Source organism: Aythya marila, assembly GCF_965140915.1.
Source record: "Aythya marila genome assembly, chromosome: 4".
NCBI lineage: Eukaryota > Metazoa > Chordata > Aves > Anseriformes > Anatidae > Aythya > Aythya marila.
In genome coordinates, this window is record NC_139045.1 from 61,154,346 (window position 1) to 61,179,983 (window position 25,638).

Here is a 25,638-nt window from a genome sequence, read left to right on the forward strand (position 1 = left end):
AATACAGCTTCACTAGTGGATGATTTATGATGGTAAGCATTAAATACTCTTTACTTTAAAGTCATTAATCCCTACTTTCTTTGAATACGTTTAATTAAAAAGTTCCATTTTCCAGTAATTGCTGTTTTTATATAACCCCAAAATGGAATTTTATTGAGGCACAAGGTCTTTTATATAAACATCCATCTGTCCACCGTGTAACTGTGCTGGGACAAGTTTTGTAGATTGGGTGAGAAGTGGAGAGATTACAGAATACTGTGTCCCTGTAAGAACTGTGAACTTTTGTCCTCTGAGTAAAGGCTCTGGAGGATTTTTGCTTTCATAATTTTGATACCAAACAAGGGAACTGCAGAGTCAATAGGAGAGAAAATCATGAAACAATAGATTTAGTGTCTAGTGGAGTTGCTTTATTAGTTTATAAAGAAAAGCTCTTCTTTAGTCTTTTTTTCCTGTGTCAAGTTCTGCACGGCAAAGTATCATCTGCTTCTTACATTGTTCCCTTCTATTCAAATGCAGAATTAAGGAAACCTCCACTGCATATATAATATATATATACATGCATGTATATATCTATGTTTCAAGCTGAGAGATATGACTAATAAAATAAAAAATATGTTGGTATTAATAAGGTTGGCATTCAAAAAGTATGAAATAAATGCATGGAAGTTTGTCAGCTTATTAATCATTCCATTATAAGTGGTGTTTTTACTTTCATTGCTCTAACGTCTAACCACAGTTCATTGGCTAAAGGCCAAGCTAGCTTTTGCATTGGCACATTACCATGCGGTGTAGTTCTGTACTTCTCTTCCATTTATTAATGCTGCAGACTTCCTACAATTCAGGCTAAAAATAGAACTGGTTATGTGAAAAACACTGCATTTGTGCTTGAGCTGCAGTATAGAAACAAGAGGATTTTATATGGACGGGGAACAGATTCATGACACAGAAGAGCTAGCTGCTTATACTCTGGAAAAAGCTTTATTTTTGCATGGTTGTAAATAAGATTAGAGTTGCTATGTACATGTTAGTCTGAAGGATGAATCATATTTGTGGTATGCCTCAGAATGTATGAATCTTCATGTGTATCTGTTGAATGAAGGAAAGCTGATTTCTTGTACGAGGAAACCTGGAAGTAGTGCAATGTAAAAAAGTGAATTTGTAAAGTCAAAGGCATATAGTAATGTTTTGTTTTGCAGAATAAAGGGTGTCTTCATGTGTGGCACATGTTTTGAAGTATTCTCAAAAAATTACACACTAAACTAAATCTTCAACTGCAACACTACATTTTCAGACTTGTATTTTGGCAAGGCATAACCTTTCCTATTGTTCAGTAGCTCAAAGGCAGCATTTGCCGTCTCCAGACCATTTCACCACAAAAAACATTCCTAAACTTATTTCTGAGTTGTAATATAGCTGCACACTAAAAACTGCCAGCATTCAAATGCAGTCCCTGTGTTCTTGATCTTTTTTATAATGCTGTGATTTGTTTTGGATCAGCAGTATTTTGAACAAGGCAAACAACGTCCCTTTTTCCATCTGAACCTAAGGGAGCTGCCAGGGACACAGGTGAAGAGTGATAGTGGATGCATTTCATAGTCAAAATGAAAAGCAGCAAAACTGATAAGGTCTCATTGTTGCACAAATAGAAAAAGCTAACAGTTTGCATATCAGAAATATCAGGTGTTAGGACTTGACTCAGAACTGCTGAATAGTAGCTTGTTTGCCTTTGGAGAAATAGAGAGGAAGGAAATGTCATGCAGCAACATCACACATGATAGTGATGGGAGATGGCAAACAGGGAAATAGACTTTTCCTATGCTGTTTCCTAAAGATACTATTTGGACTGGCTGTGATGGTGGATTATTAAGGAATTCTGATTATTAAATATCTGCACTTGGCAGAGAGGAACATCTTTTGAAGTGTACAGCAGTCTCAGAAGTTACTCTTGTTTCGCCCTTCACTCAGTACTACGTAAGAAATAAAAGTGGTGATTATGTTAGGAGAAGAGGCAATAATAATGAAATGGGAATAAATTGTAAGCTGTATGATTTTTCAACTATCTAGAGGAAATGAAATTAAGAAAGCTTTCAAATGCCATGTGCTTTGCAGCAGGCCATTGAAGCAGTGAGGTAGAACAACAGCTATTGGGTAGCTGTGTCGATTCCTAACCTACAATCCAATGTAGGAAAAAGAGATTAGTTCACAGGACAAGTATTTGGTCCAAAGTGCTTAGCTCCTCCCCATAATTACTATAGACCAGCCGTAGCCCTCATATAATGGTGAAAAAACATCCAAATCCAACATAGGCTGAAATCAATGAATATGTTCCTATTTACATTAAAATTTAATTTTGTCCAGACAGGCTCTCTGAAATTGACACTCCGTGCTATACCAAGTGCAGTATAAAGAATTATATCATGCAGTCAACATGATGCACTTTTGCAATATAATTTAACACTAAAGTTAAATTAAATTACAAATATAAATTTTATGGTCTCTCTTAAAATCATTTCAGAGCTCAGTTCTGATCAGAGATGTGTAAGACACAAATCCTGCCTATTGATCATTAAATATACAAACAGTTGTGAGGGAAGAATCTCATAATACGATGGTCTGTACGAGACGTTCGTTATGATGCAGGCTGGTGATGTGATGTATTGATCCTCTCCTGCAGTTAGGATCTCCTCTCGAGGAGCAGGCTCAGGCAGGCTGACCTCACTGCAGAAAACACCAGCCAATCCATATAATTTGGGTGAGGCCAGATTCCACCAGGAAGGTCCACAAGAAAGAGGTAATGAATTATTCAGATTCTGGGTTTTCACAGCCTTCAGCCTTAAGCCTGTCAGGAGGAAGATGAGACTTCTGCTGCATGTCCTTTTGTTTTCATTAGCTGAACTACCGCAGTTGGATGCAGTTTGCCTCTGCCATAGGGATTGCAGTAATAAGTGCACGTAGTATGAAAGCCAACCGCCCCTACTTTGCCTGATTTGTCATCTGGGAAGAAAAGGAACCAGATAACCTTCACTCTTCACTTTGGTGTAGGAGGTAGAAAAAGGCATGAGTTCAGCTGGTACAACAATATTAAAATCTCGCAGCACTGTTGTGATGCCACTGAAGGGAGTGTTTTTCAGAACATCTCCCTGTTGTATAGAGGGTGAATGGGAAAAAGGAACATTTACTGAAAGGATATTCTTTTAATGTCTGGGTAACTTGAGGAAGGGTGGAAAATCTGAAGTTTCAAAGTTCATTGCAAAGAGTCCAAAAAATATAAATCTATTAAAAAACAGTATTAAAACTTCAAAGAAGGAAAGAAAGAAACATAAATACAAACAATAAAGCCCCTTTCTAAACCCATGAACTGCAGATCAAAATAGAAAGATTAAGCAAAATCACAAAGAAGATAATAAGAGCTACATTTTCCAAAAGTCTGAGGGGAAAGGTTTATCAGATAGTCATAGCAATGGCTGGTGGGCCTAAGATACTTTTATAATGTTTAAGAGTATTGCAAACCAGAATTAATTCCAGCACTTACTGTAACAATGAACACGGTGCCAAAGAGATAACTAAATGAGGCAGATGTCAAACTCATCTCCACAAACACACCTCCTGCATTAGTGCTTGCCCTCGGACAGGGAAAGGAGGGCACAGCTGTCCAGGACAGCACGCATTACGTGGGGTCTTTAAGGTGGTTGATGGAGTTCTTTACATAATGAGCTGAAGATGTGAGTAAGACTGCTTCTGTCCAGGGTAATAAATGTTTAGTTTTGTCCAATATGTACACCAAGGAGGCCTTTGGATGAGGTTCTCTTCAGGGTAGGGTGCGCTCAGCTGTCTGCCAAGCGTTTCCGCAGCAGTTCTGCACGACGTAGGGAGTTTTCAGCAATGCCTTTTTGGTTACAGTAGCATTGAACCCACAGCCCTTTCACCACCACAGGGAGTGAGAAAGATGGAGTCCCAGATGGGATGCAGGAGAGGAGGGAGAAGCTATTGGAATTGTAGGGAGGTTGGGGTCCTCGTGGTCAGCTCACGGTTGTGATGCTGTCACTGCTGCCACCACTCAGAAGGGCAGAATCAATGGCCAGGAGAGCTAGCAGTTATTGTAATCACCTACATTGTGCCAGGGTGCAGACAGGAGAGGGCACTGGTGGAAGCTGTTAGCTAACAGCTCTCTTAGGGAAGAAGGGAGAGAGAAATGAAATAGGGGTCCCACACACTAGTGAGAATTAGCTGCAGTGCTGGGCATAGCTGTGCAGTGTTAGGGACTGTTTCTCTTTCCTACACACTCATCGTATTTGTCTGGAAAAATACATTTATTTTTTTTTTTTAAGCTTAGACTTACCTGAAATGAATGCTGCTTCTTTCCATTCTCGCTGTTGCTGGGAATTGAAATGGCTGCAGATACAGAGCAGTGTAAAAACATGATGAGCTATGTAGCTTGGGAGCAATTGAGCAGCTGAATACTGCATTATTGAGAAATCATTTGCTACCTCTGGGTGTTAGTGAGAAACTGGAGAGTCCTAGACTGGCATTCAGGGCAGAGCATAGGATGAATAAACATTACTGAGTGCTGAGTATTTACAAGTGAATCCAGCATGGAGCTTCAGTAGTTGCATGTCATCCCACTGCATCTTGCAGGGCTGGCAGCACACAGAGAAGAAATCTTGAATTCCAGAAGATTTGCAGCAGAATTGATCTCATATTGTTTCCTAAATAACCAAATTATCAATGAAATGAATGACATTTTGCTTAATGTGCAGCAGGCAATCTGCATAGCAAAACAGTCATATTTTCAAGTGACAACACGTGAGAACCATTTAAATATATATCAGCAGTCCTCAAGGGACTTGTAGATCGCAACATGAAATTGTTGTTTTCATGTGCATACCTTATTGTTGCCAAATTACCCCTGGCTTAGTATTTTCTTTCTTATCTACTTGAGATAGGAATCTCTTCAGAATGAGGGGCTCAGTAGTTTGTAAAATAGCCGTGTATATCTCTAGCATTGCATAAATAATAAATAATAAGGCTTAGATGCTAATGATCATTAATATTGCAAGTGTTAAGCTGGAAATTCTAATTCCTAGTTTCTTAGGTAATTGCAAATATAAATATTTCTTGACTCAGCATGATGAGCAGTCACAAAACGTGGAACCCTACCCTGTGTGGAGTGATGGCTATTAAGCATATCCTGGACCCAGTAAATCTCAGGCTATGGAACTTGTCCCAGAATCTGCTCTTGCTACAGAACTGTGCTGCAGAAACTCATCCTGCATTTTTTAAAGCTAACACAAAATATCCACTCCATATGGTTTTGGAGACATACTTAAAATATGAGCCAAGTTCAAGCTGATGCAGTTCTGTCTTGCTGAGCCCTGAACTAGTCTTAAACAATTTCTTTGAAAGGTGCAAACACATTCATCTCAATGAAATTTTAAGTCAAAGCCTAAAGAAAGAAATTTCAGTGACAGTTTTAAACCTTTTCATTACTGTCTGTTTAAAGTAAGTATATTTAATTTAGGAGTAAATATAGTACGTGTTCCTATACCATATTTACAAGCAGTTTTTCACCTCCTTCTGGATATCGAAAGCTCATATCATTCCTTACCTTTGTAACAAAACCAGGAACTTCAATCTGCTTATACACTGCCAATTTAAAAATCTTTGGCACGGAAGGAATCAGAAAAATGGAGAGAGAGAAGAGTAGTCACAACAAACAAGTCAGGGATTAGCCCATGGTATTGGACTACTTAAGCTGTTGGGGTTGAGAGCTGTCCTTTCATTCCGGCCCAAGGATCATTTAAGGTATCATCACTGAAGTAAATGATCCTATAAAGACTGGATTTTGAATAGCCAGGTTCAATGGGCTACTTTTATAATTTAAATCAAAGTGGCTACTGAATTTGCTGCTTGCTGCATTAAGTACTGCAAAATCTCTGAATTGGTAATTTGTTTAGCAAAGCCAGAAATGCACTGCACACTGATCACACAATGAAAATTTCTTATTAGTTTCCACATCTCAGCAGGAGGGTACCTGGCTCTTCAAAAAGCGGGTAGCAGGAGTGATGGGAATCTTAAAAACACTTACTTTGGCTTAAGGTGTATCATGTAGGGAAGGAGCATGGATATAGTTGATCCACTGAAATGCACTGATGGAAGAGACTTAAATTTGTCTTGACATACTGTGCATGAGCTTAGAACAAAGCAAAAGCAATCCCCTCCAGAAAAGCAAGTATGTAAAAAAAATAAAAATCAGAAAAAAAAAATCATTTTTTGTGGTTCATAGAGATAAATAAATAAATAAATGAACTTCTCATTTATATCTCCATGTTTTTAATGGAAAGCAAAGATGTTTTTTAAGATGGAAATGTTCTGTATTCACATGTGATTCTTAAAAAACACGAGCTATTTTGAGCAGTGAATTGCAAGCCGGCCAGTGAAAGAAGCAGCAATATGTTCCTAGGAAATTTTCAGTCCTCCCTCTGTTCTGCAGAGGAATGATGCTTACATTAATTTTGAAAAATAAGCATGAGCGAAGAAATTTAAACTCGGCTATAAGCCTACCCTATTTCTATTTCCAAGGAATGAACCATATTGAAGACTGCAGCAAAGCACAATTGTTTCAGTACCACCCTGCAGGGAGTGCAGAGTACTTGACATTACCCCTGGCAGTCACACCTTCAGCTATGGCTCTTCTACAGTGGCTGAAAAAATACCTGTAGTGTGTCCCCTGCCTCATTGCAGATAGATCAGTAACATGTCATGGACCTCTGAAAATAGGTATTTGTGGTTAACCATAAAACAGCATGCAAAGACATCTCAGTTCTTTTCCGAAGTCCCATCCCACTGAAGTCAGTGGGACCTTTCCCAGGGAAATGCTCTGGGGCCAGAACAACTATTCCCATCCCTGGATCTATTCTCTCTAGAACATGAGTAGTGTATGCAGAGGAAAGACTGCATCTCAGCGTAGAAATAAAATGTTATTGTCTTCTGACTCATTAGTTAATAACTCAGAATCTTTGTGGAGGAGAAAAAAACGAGCTCAGGAAGAAAGCACTGAACCCCACCAAGGCTGCACCATCTATTCCAGGTATACCTTCACTGTCAACATCCTTCCCAAACATTAGACAGTGATGAATTCTCCCATTGAAATGTTTCTTGTCACTTCCATGAAGGGTTGTAAATCTCTATGAGCCGTGACTATTCAACAGTTTCCATAGTTTTTGAGTGATTAATACAGGCATTCAACCAGGAAAAGTTTCAAGCACCAAACAGTTAAAAAATAAATTTTATGGAACTTCAGGGAAGGCTCATTGCCATTAGGTTCCTCACTGGTTTGTTTCAGAAAAAACTGATGTAGCCTCATCATACATTAACATTTTTAAGTGTCATCTACATGGAATTTTAGAAAATTCCATTTTTCACTTACAGCTAGTGAAACTTTTGCTTTATATGGACAAAAGTGGTAATGATGGGAAGACGCAGTTCTCAAAAACTGCTTTGTTTGGTAGACTAGGGCTTGGCTGTCCAGCACCAAATATGTTTCCTTCTTTAAAGAAAGCGGCATGGGATTATGTCAGCCTCACCGCATAAGTATTGCAAGTCTCGAGTCCCACTGAATTCTCTTTAAAATGCAAAAGGCATTGAATGACTGAAACAATGCAGTTCTTTTGTGCTCTGTGGCATGGAAGCAAGGGGAGAGATTGTTAGCTGGGTCAGCTCTGCCACCTGCAGCTCAGAGCTGGCAGAACCGCAGCATCATCACCAGGAGCGCATGAATCCTTCACTATAGGAATCGTAAAAAGTCTGATGGAGACAAGAGGTTTCACTGAAGAGGGTGTGCAGAAATTAAATTACTGATAGACTACATAAGCTTCTGTATGCCATACAAAAGTAAAGCAAAAGAGATTTTTCACATTGGTCTTTCTGCTAATCCTCAGTGCTGTCAGAACAGACATCCTTTCTCAGAATAGAATAGAAAACCAGCATCAGAACAACAATCATAAAGCTGAATACATTCTCGGTGTGACTGTAGTGGTCTCAGAGCTGGGTCTGACCCCGTACTGATGCAGGCAGGTTTTGGCTCTGCTGATAACTGAAGTGCTACAGGAAATTATTCTGTGGATCCATATTCTCAGAACCCTCTAACTTCTGTCTGCAATGCCTCCAGTATCTCCTCATATAACTTCCTTCCTAAAACACACTCCTTTCTGAAACCTATAAATTCTAGTCTCCTCTAAAAAAAAAAAAGTCATTAAAAAAATAAAATAAATCAAATCCTTCCAGATGTGTGCCTTACTAATGCAGAAAGCCACGTGCTTTATTATGTTCCCTACTTTCACTTCCCTGAGCCCCAAGGGTATAACATTACCATTTTCTCAAGTTGGATCTCAGCCCTGTAATTGATGAATTGGATATAAGATCCATATGGAACTCTATCAAAGTCGCTGACACTCTATACAATGCCAAAATGCATGCATGTATGTCCCAGTGGATGCTGGGCACCCAACATGGACTTTTCAAGCCAATGACTTGTCTTGCTCTAAAGCACTGTGGTCTACTCCAGGACCAAATCCAGCTCAGTGCTACTCACAGTGAAGCAGTGATGGTTCTGCAGCAGTGGTCAGACACCGTGGTGATGAGTTCAAATAACAAAACATGACTGGAAACCAAATCTAATCACATTGGGCTAATACGAGTAATGTCAAGATCTTTCAGGATGTTTTAGCACTGGAGAGGGAAAGTGTATCGTCTGTTATGATACTCATTCTTCAGAGATTTAAAAGCCAGAGAAGCATATTTTTCCTATTAACTTCAGGCTTAGTTCAGATGCCCAAGCACTTAAGACACCTTCTAGTGCCTGAAACATCCACACGGATCCTTGTGTCTTTCTGGGACAGCAAGAGAGACCATCTGGCTCCGATCCAGCGCAATCTATGGCATTTCAGCTGGCATGAGACCCTGTGTGCAGGCAAACGAGTCCCACCTTTTGTATTGTCTAAATGTGGAGCATGGAAATGTCTAACTCATGCCTTGTCAAGCATTGCTATTAAGAATTCTGGGTCCCTAGAAATGTAGAAATTATTTCTGTGATCATACACTGTCACTGCCCTGCAGTCTTTAAGTCTTTAGGGTATTTTCCTGGGTGACTGGTTCTGAGCTGTGCAGAAAATGCTTGAAGAAGAGATTGGTTTAGTTGGTGTTCTAAATATTATTATTATAGTGCTACAGTAAAGGCTTGTATATTTTAATACTACGCAATCCTTGAAAAATGTTAAAATAGATATTTTGAAATGGAATCTTACAGACTGAGATGAGGTGGTCTGTGGGGAATAGGCAGTTGATGCCTCGGGCTTCTTCTGTATGCAAATGAATGTAGGAGTATGTAAAACATTTTGTTAGCTTTGTTTTAAGGAGTCACTCGGTAAAATAGTACAGACAAACCTGTCTGCCAGTTACCCTGCTCACGAGTAGTTAAAGATGGCAGGTGGCAGGTCTCAGGACATAGTCCTGGGCAAGCTGCTCAAGTCCCCTGCTTGAGCAGGGGGTTGAACCAAATGGCCTCTGGAGCTCCCTTCCAGCCTCAGCCACTCTGTGACTCTGTGGTTTTGGCCAACCCATATATTAAATGCATCTTTTCCCAGCATTTTTTGTCTAGCTCTTTGCAAAAAAACAAGATACAGATTGTCATTGGCAGATGCCTCAGACTTAAGGTAATTGGACCACGATCTTTTCCTCTTTCAGGGATTTGGTTTTGAGTCATGTTGGATTTCAAGTAGGTCTCGAAGGGCACAGAAAAAGACTGTGAGATTTAATATCAATCATCGTTAATCCAGTTCGTTTTACGAATGTGTCCAATTCTCATGAGCTAGACACATTTAAAACGGACTTGTCACTATAGAGTGCAATGTCCTCCTGTTACTTGAGCATCTGACCTTACAATTTGCAGACTTCAGAGGGAGAAATTGGTTGGGAATTCCTCAGCCCCAGCACCAGAAGAGGAATTCACGCGAGCCTGTACAGCTCCTAGATATCAAGAAGATGAGCATGTCCCATGTCGCAGTGCAGGGCCCCTGTGCCTGTCACTTTGAATCCATGTGTGTGACATCAGTCAGCCTTGCTGTGTTTTGGGTCCATATCCAACTTTAATCTTGGGTATGAAAGGAAGGAGATTATAAGCAGATAAAGTTAGCACCAAGTTATCTACAGACTACAGTGACGGCATAGTTCTTCTCAGTGCACATTACAGCTTGTACACAATAGGAAGCATCTTTGCCAGATGATAAAGAAGAAACATTCTCTTTGTTGCCAACAATAAATATATACAGAGGAGTAAATGTGTCAGGAATAAAGTGTCCCTAAGGAAATCTTGGAAGACCCTATGTGTATATTTACATACTTTTAGTCCCAGCAGCAGTAGAACTGTGTGAGTGTAGTGCTCTGCCCAGGCTAACTAGTTTGTTAAGAATTATTACAGCTATCTTTTTCATACTAGTTAGTATCTGCGCATAATGACACGATTTAGGCTGCCCTGCCAGAAACAGATTTTTGAGAACCGAAGCAATGGTGTAGATTATAATCACAAATTCCTCTCTCTCACACACACATTCACAAAACCTGAGCGAGTGCCTGCAGGTTTCAGAATAAATTGAAGAACTCAAAATACAACATCTCTTTCACAGCACAAACTGGATCCTGCATGTGCTTCAGAACCTGATGTTCTTAATTTTTGGTAGAACATTGAACCAGAGGAAAGGCTGAGCCCAGAGTACACACTATGATAGAAGCTCTCTGTCTATTAGATTACCTTGCAGATATTTGTGTACAAAAAATATATTTTAGAAGTCTATGTAAGAAAAAAGTCAATGAGCCAATTGCAGATTCAATTTCTGCAGCTGGAAAAAAATAATTCTTCATTCTGAAGCTCTTAATTCTCCCTGCTGCTTTATGTTATCTTTGTTTTAACTGCTCTTAATGAAAGGCTCATCAGAAGATAGTGTCAATACATAATAATATTTAAATTCTGAATTCATCTTTAAGTCCTCATGGCAGCTCCCTTTCAGCTATTTTTCCTGCATGCTCGGAATCTCTGTTTATGTGAATGAGAGTAGCGTGTGCATGGGGAGACTGGAACAAACATTGATCAGCTGTGCAGCCCAGAGAGAAGAATTTGCTTCATGTCTTACACGTTTGTAGAAGCATGGAAGGAAAACATCACCTGCTGAAATAAATCCAAGGTGCTCCGTCAGCAAGACCTACTAAAAATTCAGTAAAGGACTGTTGCACTCAGATCAAGAGTCACATTACGTTATGCCTGCCTGCAGTGCCCATTCTGAGCTCTAATAATTTGACCAACTTGTTGCCCTCCTCCTGTTGGTAAAAAGCCAAACCTTCCCTGCTTTTAAATGCAGTTCTGCTTTGAGAAATGTCTCTAAAAGTGACATGTGGGCTCTATGTTTGTTCTGTGTCAACTATTTCCTTATCAAGTGTGCTCAGTTAACAAGGAAGGAACCTTTTCCTCCTGTGTGCCAGCCCTGCAAATTTCAGGTAGAAGCCAAGGGTCAATCGGGATTTTTTCTTCTTATGTAGGATGACCAAAAAACAAGGGTTCTGCAAATGAGGGTAAGCCCTCAATTACATATGTGCAATTCTGTTGTCTTCTGTGGCTTTGCATAAGGTTTAACTGACTGGAAATGATTCTTTGGTGATAAACAGGAGGGAATAGAAACCAGTTCACTCCGTTCTTTATGCTAGATCTGCTGTGCTAACAGGAGCAAAAAGCAGTGAACAGTGATTTTAATTATTAAGTGAGCAGATAGAAAATGTATAAGAAGCAACTGTATTTGAAGAAGGGGTCTGCTTCAGAAATGTTCAGCTTCAACATAATAGAGCACTCAAGCTGACAAGGAAAATAAAATGCTTTTTTCTTGGACATGTCATTATACTTGTGATGGGAAGAGGATGTATGGTCCTTGTAACAAGAAGGCAACAAAATTATTTGAATTATTTTGCATGAAATAGCAAGATAAAAGATTTTCTTTAAAGCCTCATTCCTGAGAACTCCTCATTGTGGGTGCAGCAGGTCAGAAGATCACTATGTGTACATCTTGCTATACTGGAATGAGAAGCTGGTATGGGCATTTTATGATTTATTAATTCATCTTTACAGCTATGCCAATCAAGCATGACAGTTTTCTGCTCTCCAAAAAAATACCTCAGGTAGCAAATAGTGAGCAAAAAGTTGTCTCAGTTCAGAGTTTTGGTCCTGCAATCCCAGTGCAGATTAAACTGAGCTGTAGGAGGCATACTGTGTTGGCTAGGGTAAAAAATAAAATTTAAAAGCTGAAGATATACTTTCCAGCTATGTAAATACTGATCAACTGAATCTTTGATTGGGTGAATTCATTCGATTTTGACTTTTTCTTCCAGTTGTGTGTAATACTGGAGCCAATGCAGGAACTGATGTCAAGACATAAAACTTACAATCTAAGTCCTCGAGACTGCTTGAAGACTTGCTTGTTTCAAAAATGGCAGAGAATGGTGGCCCCACCAGGTATGTTTGTTTTCTAGCATTTAATTTATTTTATAATTAAGTGAATATGGAAACAATGGGAAATTTTGGTGCAGATTTACTTACAAAGGAAAATAATAAGAATTAATACTGTTCCAAAATTAAGCTTGAAAATGATTTTGATTTTGCATGATTTCAGTCTGATGCAACACAATGTAAACCAAGTTTTATAAATGTGCACGTTCAAATGGATCCACTGTGCATAGGACATAATTTAGTTCAAAAATACATGTAGATAGAATACAAAATGCCTACTGGCTCCATTAGAATTCATAGTTTGTGTAATTCAGCTTCCCGCTGTGACTCTGAAATTACAGCTACAATTCATAATTAATTGTCTTTGAGTCTAATATAATGTTATTTACAGGCCTGGACCTAATCTCCTTTCTCTTACCTGAAAATAATAATTCTCCCTTTTTACAGATTATTAAAGATTTGCGTATTTAAGACTATTTACATGGATGCCCAGGCCAAATTTTGCAAAGTACAACTGCTACCTTTGTTCTACTCCAATTTAGGACAAATTATGCAATTGTCCCAGTTTGGTCTAAGTTTGGAAGATTTGCAAATAAATGGCATTCAGTACTTTTTAACATGTTCCTTGGGAGTGTCAGTTTTAAAGATGAAGCCCACACCAGAGCCGGAAGGGAATTCTGTGGTATTTGTTGTATCACTGGCAGCAATAGGGCAGAAAGCTGCCTGCCTCGTTCCTTTGTCTCTGGCCAACGCAGCTGAGGCTGTAATCTACATCAGACTAAGATCTGGATTTTTCTTTAGCAAAAACTTCAGCAAGTTACACAGCCCCTTTTAACATTATGATAATTACTATGATATCCCCATTGGTAGAATGCCTCCATGTGTCTTTATAGATAATCTGGGAGAATAAACTTCATTAGTCCATTATATAAAATTGAAAGCAGATTCCACTGGTTTGGTTCCAAATAGTATTCCAAGGTTCATATGTTAAATCTAAACTAACTACTACTAGTAGTAGTAAACTTATGAACGTAAAACTAGATGAAAAAAGTATTTCAACACTTCTACTGGTGGTTCAGTTTAGCACACACTTTACAACATTTTCCATTTTCTTTGCTTCTCACCATTTTATTGCAGCAGAACCCACAAGACAACCGACAACCAAACGGAGAAAAAGGAAAAACTCCACCAGCAGCACTTCGAACAGCAGTGCTGGGAACAACGCAAACAGCACCAACAGCAAGAAAAAGTCAGCTGCTGCAAACCTGAGTCTATCAAGTCAGGTACCTGTAAGTCTCACTTTCCTTTTAGGCCCCAATCACTTACAGTGCTTTAATTCTTTCCTTGTAAAGAAGGTGCATTCTTGAGCCTAAAATATAACAAGCAAAAGGCGGCCTTGCACACACGGTATGCCGTGGAAGCTGGGGAATTAGTGGGGAGATGTGAAGAAGCCATTCTGCAGTGCATGTTGAATGATCCACCCTGATGCAGGGCTACCTTGAGGAACAGATGTGACTTTTTAAGGCTGAGGCCAGCTCGCCAATGGGACTCTTTCCACTGGTGGTAGGATTCAGACTGGGCCCCATGTGTTCAGATGTAGCATGAGCAGAGTGTCTTGCAGATGTCCAAAAACCCAGTGCTATGTGGGCATGAGCCCCTCTGGAGCAGGGTTGCCACACCTGAGCAGACCACTTGTCTCGCTACGTTAGTACCTTATCTCTAATCGGTGCTGGGTTCGGGTGCTCCAGTGGACAAGGTTATGAGTCACCTTGCCTGCAGAGTTTAGCTCATTCTCAAACCACTCCATTTGCACAGGGTAGATCCCTTGGAATATGGGTATCAGTTTATTCACCTCGCTAGCTGTAACTGTTGGCATCCTAATTATATAGGGAAACACGAAATCATTTATAGAACTCCACCAGCATTTAAATAATGTCACATTTATTGCCTTAGTCATGATATAGGGGTAATGTGACCCCAAATTGTGACAAAGTATGCCTTAGTCAATAAGGAGATAGCTCATGCATTTTAAAGTTGGGGAAATTAATTTGATATTATAGGAACTATAAAGTGGTATCTTGGGAATAACATGCAGGGATTTTTATTGGATTTCTGATCAGCAGATAGGAAAGGGCTATGTCTCTTCTGAAGCCTGACAAAGAATATAGGCCTTTTGTTAGCACAAAGCAGGCACTTCCTAGAAAGCTTGAATACTCAGATAAAAAAGAGGAGTAGACTAACACCAGTGAAATGAAATGAAATGAAGATTTTTGTTTAGCAACTGAGTCAGCAATCCACTAGCTTACAGCAGCTTTGGGCTTCAGTACATTAAACTCATATTTTCTCCTTGTCATATTAAAATTTTCACGTGGCTCCTATCCCTGGAGTCAGATTCTTTCCCTAATATAGGCATCTCTGGGCTTTTCTGGCAGCACGAAGCAGTCAGAAGGCCAGCTACCTGATCCCCTGGTGGCAGAGACCACTCTGCCTCGCTGATTGTGTCTGCCAGAAAACCCCTTGGATCAATAATCAACCACACTTATGAAAAAACAGCAATTAGGTGTAAAACTGAGCAACCAGCTAGTTCCCTGCTGCCTCCAAGTTTAAAAGACAGGAAGATCACTGTATCTCAGCTGCTCCCTGCCCTGAGTTCAGTTCAGCAGGACCAGAGCCTGACCCCCCTGCCCCTCTGAAGCCTGCTCCTCCCTGGAGAGATGTTGACTTTTGTTGGCTTCAGTGGTAGCTGCGTGTGCTTGGATGTTTGAATGTAATTGGGCCCTCTGATAGTTACCTGTCACTCCCACTGATACTCAGGCTGACTTCAGGAACTCAGAGGCTATTCCTGACAGACGAAGTAGTCAAGGCTGCTCTTCCTGTTGGGGATAATAGTTGAGCATCTGAGACATCACGGTGAAGTTTAGCATGGTGTGAGGGATGGATTTTTAGTCTTCATTGACTTTCAGGATGCTGCGTAGCTATTTTTTTTCAATGCTATTTGCTTTCTGTACCAAAGTAGCAAGATGGTCCAAATTCTTCTTTTATGGAGTATTAGGTTTCTTTTTTAGGACCCTTCTCTTTTCACTCTGCACAGTGGAAAATGGTTAGCTGTTCAATTTGACATACTAACAGTTCTCCCCATCTTCCCGAAGGCAAAGATAGCAAACCAGATGGAATTGATGGTTGGGCCATCCTGCAGGATAGACAGAACTCAAAATAATTTTAGCAGTAAGATATTTTGGTGTAAAACTATTCAACACTTTTCAGTTAAATAGAGAAATGTTACTGTGTTTATTCAAAATTATGCATTTTTGAAGCGGTCCTTCTTATTACAGACATGCCACTGCTTTCTGAAGTTAGTGGCAGGTAGCAGTAACTTGCCTTCTATTTCTTTCTCTTAACTTTACCTCGGTGAACTAGTCAGTAGTTAATGTTTGATTTTCTTCATATGCAATAGAAGACAAGATACCTTCAAACACAATATGAGAGTTTTCTCAGTTTTCCAATATTAAAAGCTTCATTCAGCCACAGAGCTTTCTGTGAATGGGTCTTTCCTGCTCAGTAGAAAAAAAACTTCTGAAATCATTCATTTTCCATGTTAAAATCATTCTTTCCATTATTATTAGAGAAGAGGAATGAAACCACTGCATCTTCTGTCCAGATGACTTGCATAAGCCAAGGTAGTTCCAGTTCCATTTTTCCCATCGTCTTTGCTGGAGAACCCCAACAACGGGCTCACATTCATACCAAACCTGCATTAATATAACGTCATGTACTCCATGTGCAAGCTTTCTCTTTTTCTCCAGTGGTTTCTTCCCAGCCAGCAAAGACAACCAGACAACCCCTCCACCATAACAGAATCTAACTTCCTGTCACTTCTATGCTTCTATATTGTTTTCTCTTTGATAGTAAATTAATCCTGGTTATAGAACATTTCCGCGGCCTCTACTCTATGTAATGTTTCTTGGTTTAGGATATTAGCAATTATTCAGTTTTGCTGCTACAGTAATGCTGTGTACACTGGCAAATATGTGAACTTACCATAACCCTCATCAGCTTCTCACCCACACCATTAGCTTCTGTTTGTGTAATGAGGTCTTCATGTCTGGAGAGGCAAATTTTCCACTTTCAGGAAAGCAGCTGGAGTACTGTCAGCTATGAAAAAGTTTGAAATTTCAGAAAGATTTCTCATTTTCCCCATAGTCCCTTCCAGATCTTCAGATAAATACACAGTGCTAAACAAAATTAGATCAATGAGATGAAATGGTGTTTGTCACATACACATGCTTCTTCATTAATAGGAGGTTGTGCCATTCCCTCTACCTGAGTATTTTCTGATCAGTTCTTCAGGCAGGGACAGTACTGACAACAGAGATCCAAGCCCAGAAAGTAAAATGTTGTTGTATTTCCATGCATGGGTCAGGTTAGTACTGCACCCTGAAGTTCAGCTGCTGAAACCTAATCAATCAGTATCATTCGTACCCTTTGTGTTGCCTTAAATTTATTAGCACTTTGAGTGTGCTGACACGTTCTGATACATCTTTAATGACACAGTCTTCAAAAGCATCCTAAGGGGCTCTGTCAGTGGGTGGGTATGCATCTTCCCTCTCATCAGTAATTTGAACAGGGTCACTCTTATGCTGTCCTTATGTTTCTAGCTGTTTTTTAATACTTTCTCAGCTCTGCTAAATAAAATACAAAGTTTTGCCCTTTTGATGGTTACTTGCACTCTGTTACACTCATTTTCCCTTATGTATATTTCCCATCCTCTATGATTCTGTTGATTCTCATGCTACTGGTTACAGACCTTCATCATCTCCTATTATCAATAGGATTCTTCCTGCCCAAGTCCCTTGTTTAACACTTTTCCTACATATTGTGAGCTTTCTTAAAACAAGTGTAGTTAGTCAGTGTGCTACATGATTGCCCTGCATAACTCATGTGTAGGTTGGTTTTTCAGTTGTTCAGTGATTCTTTTGACTGGAATCTATTGATGCTGAGGCAACGTGCTGCAATGGGTTGGAAGCAGAACTAAATGCCACTGAAGTCTCTCCAACAGCACAAATAGAAAAATATTTTTCTCACCTGAAGTTTGCTTCTCTTGGGCTTTCATTGGTGCAGGCAGAATACTTCTACAAATGCATTGGGTTTTGTTTAGTGTGTAAAGAAAGCTGACAAAACAGGGACAAAAAAACTGTAGTCCACTCAGATGTCTTAGTCTCAGCAGATTCCAGTCATTCCAGTCAGATTTGTTCATGATCTTGATCTTGTCTGATCTTTGGAAGAAACATTAACCCATTGTGCAGAAACCAGGATTACCGATTTCCTCTTTCCTCCAAGAGCAAAGATGGTGAAGATTCCTTCCACAAGGGTCATAACGAACTTGTCTTTCTCATGTTAGCTTTCCTATGATTTCAAAGTAAGGTAGTTATCTAATTTGTATGTGTCATCATTTATCATTTACACATTACTAATTTCCTCTAATATTTGAAGCTAGTTGCAGTGTTCTTCCATACCTTTGTTCAGGTTTCAAGCCTCTTCACAGGCTGAGATATGATTTCATTGCTTTATTATTATTATTATTATTATTATTATTATTATTATTATTATTATTATTATTATTATTATTATTATTATTATTATTATATTTCAAATAAAACTGTCATGCAAAACCAGGCTCTTGTATGTAGACCTGTACACTGTGATCTGTGGATTATAGGTGTAAGCAAGATGATCAAAAGTGGTTAATATCACTTGAAAATCAATTTCAGTTAAGTTTAATGAAAACAGTCCACATTGATCTATTTTAATCTATTTGAATTTGGAAATTTGACAATACACAACTCTCACAAACTCAAAGAACCTCTGTGCTGCTCCCAGTCATAACTGTAAAAATTAACAGGTGGATTTTGCTTTTATTTACTAATGAAGATCTCGTTGAGTATAATACTGTAGCCATGAGCTTAGTGAAATATCATTTGTGTTGAAAAGAATAAAGCATCACTGCACGCCACTAAGTAAATCAACTATTCTTTGTTATATCCAGAGTCTTAATTAGAGCCTCTTTGCGCTCTTTAAATGAGTTATATACCTCAATAGTCTCAATTTCTCTTTGTAGTTCTTTGTAAGCTCCTCAAAAGCCAAATCCATAAACCTGCTAATGTGGGAGGGAGCAATACAATCTCTTACGTGTTTCAGAAACAGGGAGCAGGTTTAGGTGTTTTGTAATAGATGAAGGACTGGAGCTACAGTTCCAGGGCTAGAAGATTAGTGTCAGAAATTATCCCTAAGTCTCAGAACAGTGCAATTCAGAATCTAAAATTTAGCCTTAAGGAGATGAGAGTGAGCAAATTGGTTTCCAGTTGTTGCGCTTTACTAAAAATGTACCAAACAAGACCAGCACGTCAAGTTAACAGAGAGGACTGTGATGAGATGTGAAAGATAACCATTTTCCTCTAGAAAGTGTTTACTCTGAAACCTAATTAAAATGTCAGTTCTGTTTCTACAGATCATTTCAGCACAAATGTCAGTCTGATGTTTTTATCTTAGAGGTAGTGACCATTACTGCGGAGGGCAGCAATGGGGCTCTAAGTCATTAATATTTTTTGTGGCAAGGAGTTATGAAGTCAATTATTAAAATAATCACCACTAACACAATTCTGTAAGAAGGAAGGAGGAGATACCCTTCTTTTGACTTAGCACTTCCAGGTGTGCAGGCTGCTTAAACTAGTATAACTTCCAGTTCTTGAAGTATGAGGCTTGTTTGAAACATTTACTTGATAGTTTCAAGCATTTTTTAATTATCTCAGGCTTGTGAAGCACTGCTTGTGTACTTCTGGGGACAGTGACACCTACATATTAACAAAACAAATTAATAGCAAAGCAAAATAAAATAACAAAGCAAAGATGGAAAGCATAGGTATGGGGATTTTTACATGGCTCATACATTTTTTTTACACTTTCTTACCTCCACACACCAGTAAGATATTGATTAGACACAGAATGATCTTTAAAATCCCAAGTTAAAAAGTCTAGTTCTAGAACTGGGTATAGCAGAGCTAAACTTTGAGGCTAGGTATAAAAAAGATGAAGCCTGAGAAATGACCGGTCTGTTAAATAGAAGTGCTTGCATTTGGGTTGTGTATGAAGTGATCTCTGTGTGTAGTTTATATGCATCAATTTAAGTTTGGATGGTAATTAGGGATATTGCAGGATGAAAGGTATGATATACATGAAAGCTGCTTTTGTGGTTATATTATTAAATAATACATTTCTATCACATAATGTAAAACATCCACTGCTTTATTTACAGGGCTTCACTGCAACCATATTTTACTATCATGAGACATTCCTTCACCAAAAATGTTGTTTCTAATCACGGAGTAAATTAATAAGATTGAGTGACTACAATCTAAATCTTTTTTAAACTAATCTAGTCAAATATGTGCTACCATAACTAGGCCGTAGCAGAATATGCTGCCGTGCAAGAGACTAGGGTTTAATTCTTGGATTCTGCTTCTCACTCCATGAGCAGGAGCTAGGAGCACTCCAGAGCTGCAGCCTCAACCCTGGGAGGGATGGAGCCTTGTGTCATTCAACAGCAGTGACCCCCACTGGCCAATTTAAGGAGAAGCATTGAGGGGCTCTAAAAGGAGTCACTTCCAGTCCTCCTCAGAGGTTGGTGGTCATTGCACGGGAATTAGTGAGTGGAGGTTCAATGGGGTGCACTCGGTGGGGTCTTCAGCTTTTCAGTCTGAGGAGCAGAATCCTCTCCGGGGAGGAACCAGCATGTGCGCTTCCTGAGATAGTATTTTTGCCTGACATAACTCTAAGCAGCAGGATTGTCAAGACTATATATATTATATACACTTTTAAATGTCCTGTAACTAATGCTGTGATATCTATCTCTTAAATAGAATGAGGGAAAACTCCACTAACCTCAATATAATTCTAGTTTAATTCTCAGAGAGAGAGAGAGAGAGAGAGAGAGACTCAGTGTCATGGAGAGAAACATAAGTGCAAACTGTCCTCTCAGTGGGTGTCATTAAATTAAAGGAATAATATTTGAGAAGAGTCAGATAAATTAGAGAGGGAAAGGCTTACATGGTCGTTGAGCATCTCCCCACTGATGCACAAATGTTCCCTGCCACAGATTGAGTTTTTTCCCTGTCCACTGTTAGGTGACCGGAGCAGCAAAGCTAGCACTTTCCATTGGGGTCATTAATCCTCAGTCCGTAGTTCTCAGCACCAGGAATGTTGTCTTATCAGTAGGGGTTACATTTTCAGTTCCTTAATGGCATCTTAGTACCCTAGCACTTCAGATTAGCCTAAAGCGATACTCTTCCTTTCAGCACCAGCAGCTATTAAGCATATTTACCCCTCCCAATCATTTGGACGATGCAATACATGTTTAATTCTTTTCCACAGCCTCCTCCCCAGCCAGCTGCTCTAGCCCCATAGCTATTTTTGGTGCACTTCTCTAAGTCTCATCCAAGCTGCTGACCTCTTCCTGGTATGGCAGCGCACAGAACTTGAGGCAGCATCAGGGGTCTGTACTCAAGAGCACTGAAGTTAAAGGAACTGTTGCCACCTCGGTCTGTGACTCTGTATTGCACTCACTGTGGTCCTTTTTGCCTGACGTATCGCTGCACGCTCCAATCCATTTTGCTGTCCTCTGCCAGGTTTCTCTTGTCATTAATGCTCTCGCAATGCAGTGGGGTCAGGTCTGTTTCAGCAGTGCACGCTAGAAGTTTTCTGTTGTTTAGGGGGATGAAATGAACTAGAATAAACTTTTGGTTACAAACACCTTTGTCTTTTAAACTTCTGGGTTGCAAAGCTATGTGTGAGATTTATTTAACAAAGTCTTTTATGGGTATGTGGAGTAACAAAATGCAGAGAATGCAAAGAGGAAATCATGTAGCAGTATCCATCTACTCACAAATTTTTCACATAGCACAGGCTGAAAATGTGATAAAAACATTCTTCTGTAGCATGTCAGCCTTTGCTAAGGGATATCAAGATACAGTGTAAATAGAGGCAGTGATTTGTGTTGTTTCGTGGGGAATGAAGCACGTATCAGATTAAATAAAACAACACAACAAAACACAGCACCTGATTATATGCAAACACTTGTCTTCTGTTTGCTTTTTACAAATGCTTTTACATTCACAAGGAGGACCAGATCCTTTAAAATATGAATCTGTTGTTCTCTAGGACTCTGTGAAGGGCTTGTTAAATCAGTAGTTACAAAGCTAGACATCTGGAGTTACTGCACTTTTACCAAACGTTACCTGATGCCCTGCCACCTGAGCTGCATGAAAAGATGCATCCCACATACTTCTTGTAGTGGTTAGTTCAGCAGCCTGATTCTCCATTGAACAGAGAGAACAAGAGAGCTCTCTGGCTTTGCACCTTTGCTTTCCAATCTCAAGTTTGCACCTTTCTATCCCATGCTGGTTAGGTTTTTTGCAGCAAATCTGTGATGCACTGGAGTACAGTAGGCGGTTTACTTGTTTTCATGGAAGGACAATTTGTACTTAAAGTAGTGATTAGATGAATTCTTTCTTTCTTGCATGCTTCAGTTTTTGATGACTACTAGCTTCATCAGTGTAATTATAATTAGCACTCTTCATCTTCCTTTTACGGTACCAGCTGGACAGATTGGTCCTCTTACTGCACAGATTGGCGGCAGGGTTGCCTACATGGAGTTAGGTGACAGGCACCATGAAATAACAGATGGTAAATTCAGGGCTTGTTGGCAATCAGCAGGTTTTTGCTAATGACTTAATTAGCTATGCAAATTGTCAAATCAGTGTGAACATTGTTTTTATCGAAAACTTTACCTAAATTAATTACCATAATTAAGTAGCAGAATGTCAAGTATATTGGATGCGTAAAAGGGCTTGGCTGGCTAAGGATAAGAGAGTTACCATCTTTATTAGAGTGCTGTGCTCCACATTTGAAAAGTCTGAGGATAAGAAATGTGGTTTCTTTTAAACTAGTTTTAAAATACGCATATCACAGAGTTGCAACTGAGAGGCACCCTGGTGCCTTTTCATATGGCTCAGGAAAGAAAGCCTGGATAAAGGCTGAATATCTCAAGCAGGAGTTTAAGGCAGTTTCAGAGCCTGCTTGTTTTAAAAAATAATAAAAAAAAAATCAGTCTACCTGCTTTTCAGTTCTGGGGTGTTTAAGATCCAGAGCCATGAGCATGCTGCTAGAGAGATGAGTTACAGTTTTTCGTTTAAATTAGTAGTGAAATGTAAGCCTGTCTCCTAGTTCCTACTATGCAGGAACTTTTAACTCTGTTGTTCAAATATCACAAAAGTAAAAGATGCAAGTTCTCTAACATAAATTTTTTAAGTTGATTTTTTCTCTCTCAAGGTTTCCATATAACAAATATTGGGTGCTGTTCACAGGATGTGATGGTGGTAGGAGAACCAACTCTGATGGGAGGCGAATTTGGGGATGAAGACGAAAGGCTTATCACTAGATTAGAGAATACGCAGTATGATGCAGCAAATGGCATGGATGATGAAGAAGATTTCAACAATTCACCTGCACTGGGAAATAACAGCCCGTGGAACAGCAAACCTCCTGCTAACCAGGAGACTAAATCTGAAAACCCCACACCACAAGCTTCCCAATAGGTTATTCTGCAGCAGTAGCCGCTGCGATGTATGTCAGTGGCTTACTAATTACTGTTTCATAACATTCGTGAAAAAAAAATAAATAAATAGAGAAACCTTTCAATGGATACAGTACCTATTTCTAAACTAAAGCTATCTGATTTTTTTTAATTAGGGAAAAATCTTTTATAAGCTTCCCTATACATTTCTTGGAAGCTTTCACATACAACATGATACTGGCACTGACCTCAATTAAAATAATTGAAAATTAAATAGCATCTCATGGCAAATTTCTGACAATGCATTCTATTGGAGGGGTTGTTTTTTTCCTCATCAAACAATGGCCATATTTTAACAAGTCATCAGTGCTCAGGATCTCATTAACGCAACTATGTAAAACTTTTTACAATTGTAATATATTTTCTGCTTTTCAACTTGCACCTGAAATTTCTTGTTTCAGAAAAAAAAAATAAAAAAAACAGCTTTTAAGGAAAAGTAATTTAAAGTAACTTTTGTTCTTTCTTTAACTTTTCTTTCATTGGTTAATCTTTTAAAGGATCCAGCATTTTTAATTTACATTTAGCTGATGCCAGTAGATACTCTTTCCATCATTTAATAAAAATGCTGAAACAAGAAATGTCTTTTTTTCATCAAAGACATGAGAAATATTTTTATGTGGAAAAAGACACCCAGTCCTATGAGAGTTTATGCTTTGTAAAATTGCTGTTGATCCAAATATTTTAAAGCCATGTAATCCATTAACTTTGTGGGCAGCTTAATAAATCTAAAACTTTTGTGTTTTTATTATTGTATCTGAGTTGGCTTTGTTGTTATTTCTTTTCATAGTATATTTCTTGTATAATATTTTTGTAAAGCCCTCAAACCATTTTTTTTTTACTTTTTTCCCCCCGATTCTGGTGTATTTATGTGAAACTTTATAAAAGAAACTAATTTTTTCATTTACATATTAATATGTTCAACTCATCATGTAAAGACACAGTGAGTCAGTGTGTTATATAATACAACTGTATTTTATGTATGCTTTGCCAATAAGTGTGCCAATAAACTGTGTTAACAAATGTGCTCTTATATCCTGCATTTAGTTCCTTGCGTGCCAAAGTCATACGCCCATGTGCATAATCATGCACCAGGAATTTTTGGAATCGGTGTTTCACCAAATTGCAACCTTTCTCCAGCAAAAAGGATAGGCTGTAGTTTAGGTGCGAATTGCTTGGAGCTCAATTTGGTTAGCTGCTCTTTTTTTAACATTAATGACGTGTAACACCACGGGTCAGGAACAGCAGCGAGAGCCACGCACAAGGGAGCGCAGGGCATCCAGCAGGAGCACCTCCATCCTGAACTTTGCACCCCTCGCCTTCCAGGGCCGGGGCTTATCAGAGCAGGGATTTCCACTCTGCTGAATTCTGTCTGATAGCTTCACAATGAATCCCTCAGCTGGGGCTGAGAGGATTTAAAAAATTCTGCTTTCTTCCCTTTGCTATGAAACCAATTGTTCGTGGGAGCAAGTCTCCAAAGCAGGATCTCTGGACTGATGCAGCCTGCTCTGAATGCAGCCTGGAGTGCACAAGCCCCTCAGCTAAGCTGGGAGGCACAGGGGGCACATGCCCTCACCCCATAAAGCTGAGAAGTCCTGCAAGGGGCACCCCGTGGGTAACATAACATGGACAGGGAGGGCAACTACCGACACAGACCACCGAAGGTACGTGATCCAGCCCTTTGTGCAGGGCAGTGATGTGTTGCTTATATGTAATGCTATACTTTTAATATTACAGGAATTATAAAAGCACCTGAAGAACTCTGTGTGTGTCTGTTGGTTTGGTTTTTCTGACTTGACTCAGAAGCCAGTCTAGGGAAATATGTCTCCCAAATGAACACACACATTTTTTAAACTTGCTTTTGAGGATGTGATTCCACCAAACAGTTTTCAAACCACCGCTGCATTGCCATTTGGCTCCTCAGTGGGATACAGCTCCACAGTGCCCAAGGAACAAAACTGAGCCTCCAACCTTGGCATTGTTCTGCTGAAAGCAAAATCCTTCTTCAGTGAATTTCAGCACCTAGGGCAGGCCCCTCAGGAAGGCAGCCTAAAAGATACTCCAGGTGTCTCTAGGATCTAAGCCCTCTGTGCAAAGCATATCATTTGTAGGGTATAAATTTATAGCCAAATAAATAATAAACACGGACTGAGTATATCAGCGTAGCCAGCAGTGTTGCTCCTTCATAACAATTGCAGGGGGTAGGAAACTGTAGGTCTATCACTCAGAGACTATATCAGCACTGATTTTTCCATGTAAATAATTAAAGTCACACCGTATTCCATTAAGGGATCACTGACTCCTATATAGCTGCTATAACATTACAATTATACACAGTAATTCTAATGTTCAAAAACACTAATCATTCATATTACATCTCCATGAGCACACTCTAAAAGGCGTTCCTTATTAT

The 25,638-nt window shown here is 39.3% G+C and overlaps 1 protein-coding gene across 9 annotated transcripts in view; it reads left to right on the top strand.

The window, feature by feature from the left end:
• The window catches only part of LDB2 (LIM domain binding 2), a 217,564-nt gene extending 193,271 nt beyond the window's left edge, over positions 1-24,293 (top strand). The window contains exons 6-9 of one of the 9 annotated variants that reach the window (XM_082759918.1): positions 12,427-12,550; positions 13,682-13,833; positions 20,076-20,218; positions 22,960-23,095. In XM_082759918.1, coding sequence (XP_082616044.1) covers positions 12,427-12,550; positions 13,682-13,833; positions 20,076-20,180 — 381 coding nt within the window. In that variant the 3' untranslated portion in view covers positions 20,181-20,218; positions 22,960-23,095. Of the gene's footprint in view, positions 1-12,426; positions 12,551-13,681; positions 13,834-20,075; positions 20,219-22,924 lie in introns of all 9 variants that reach the window. The other 8 variants (XM_082759919.1, XM_082759916.1, XM_082759914.1 and 5 more) reach the window with 8 other exon arrangements.
• The last annotated feature ends 1,345 nt before the right edge of the window (positions 24,294-25,638 follow it).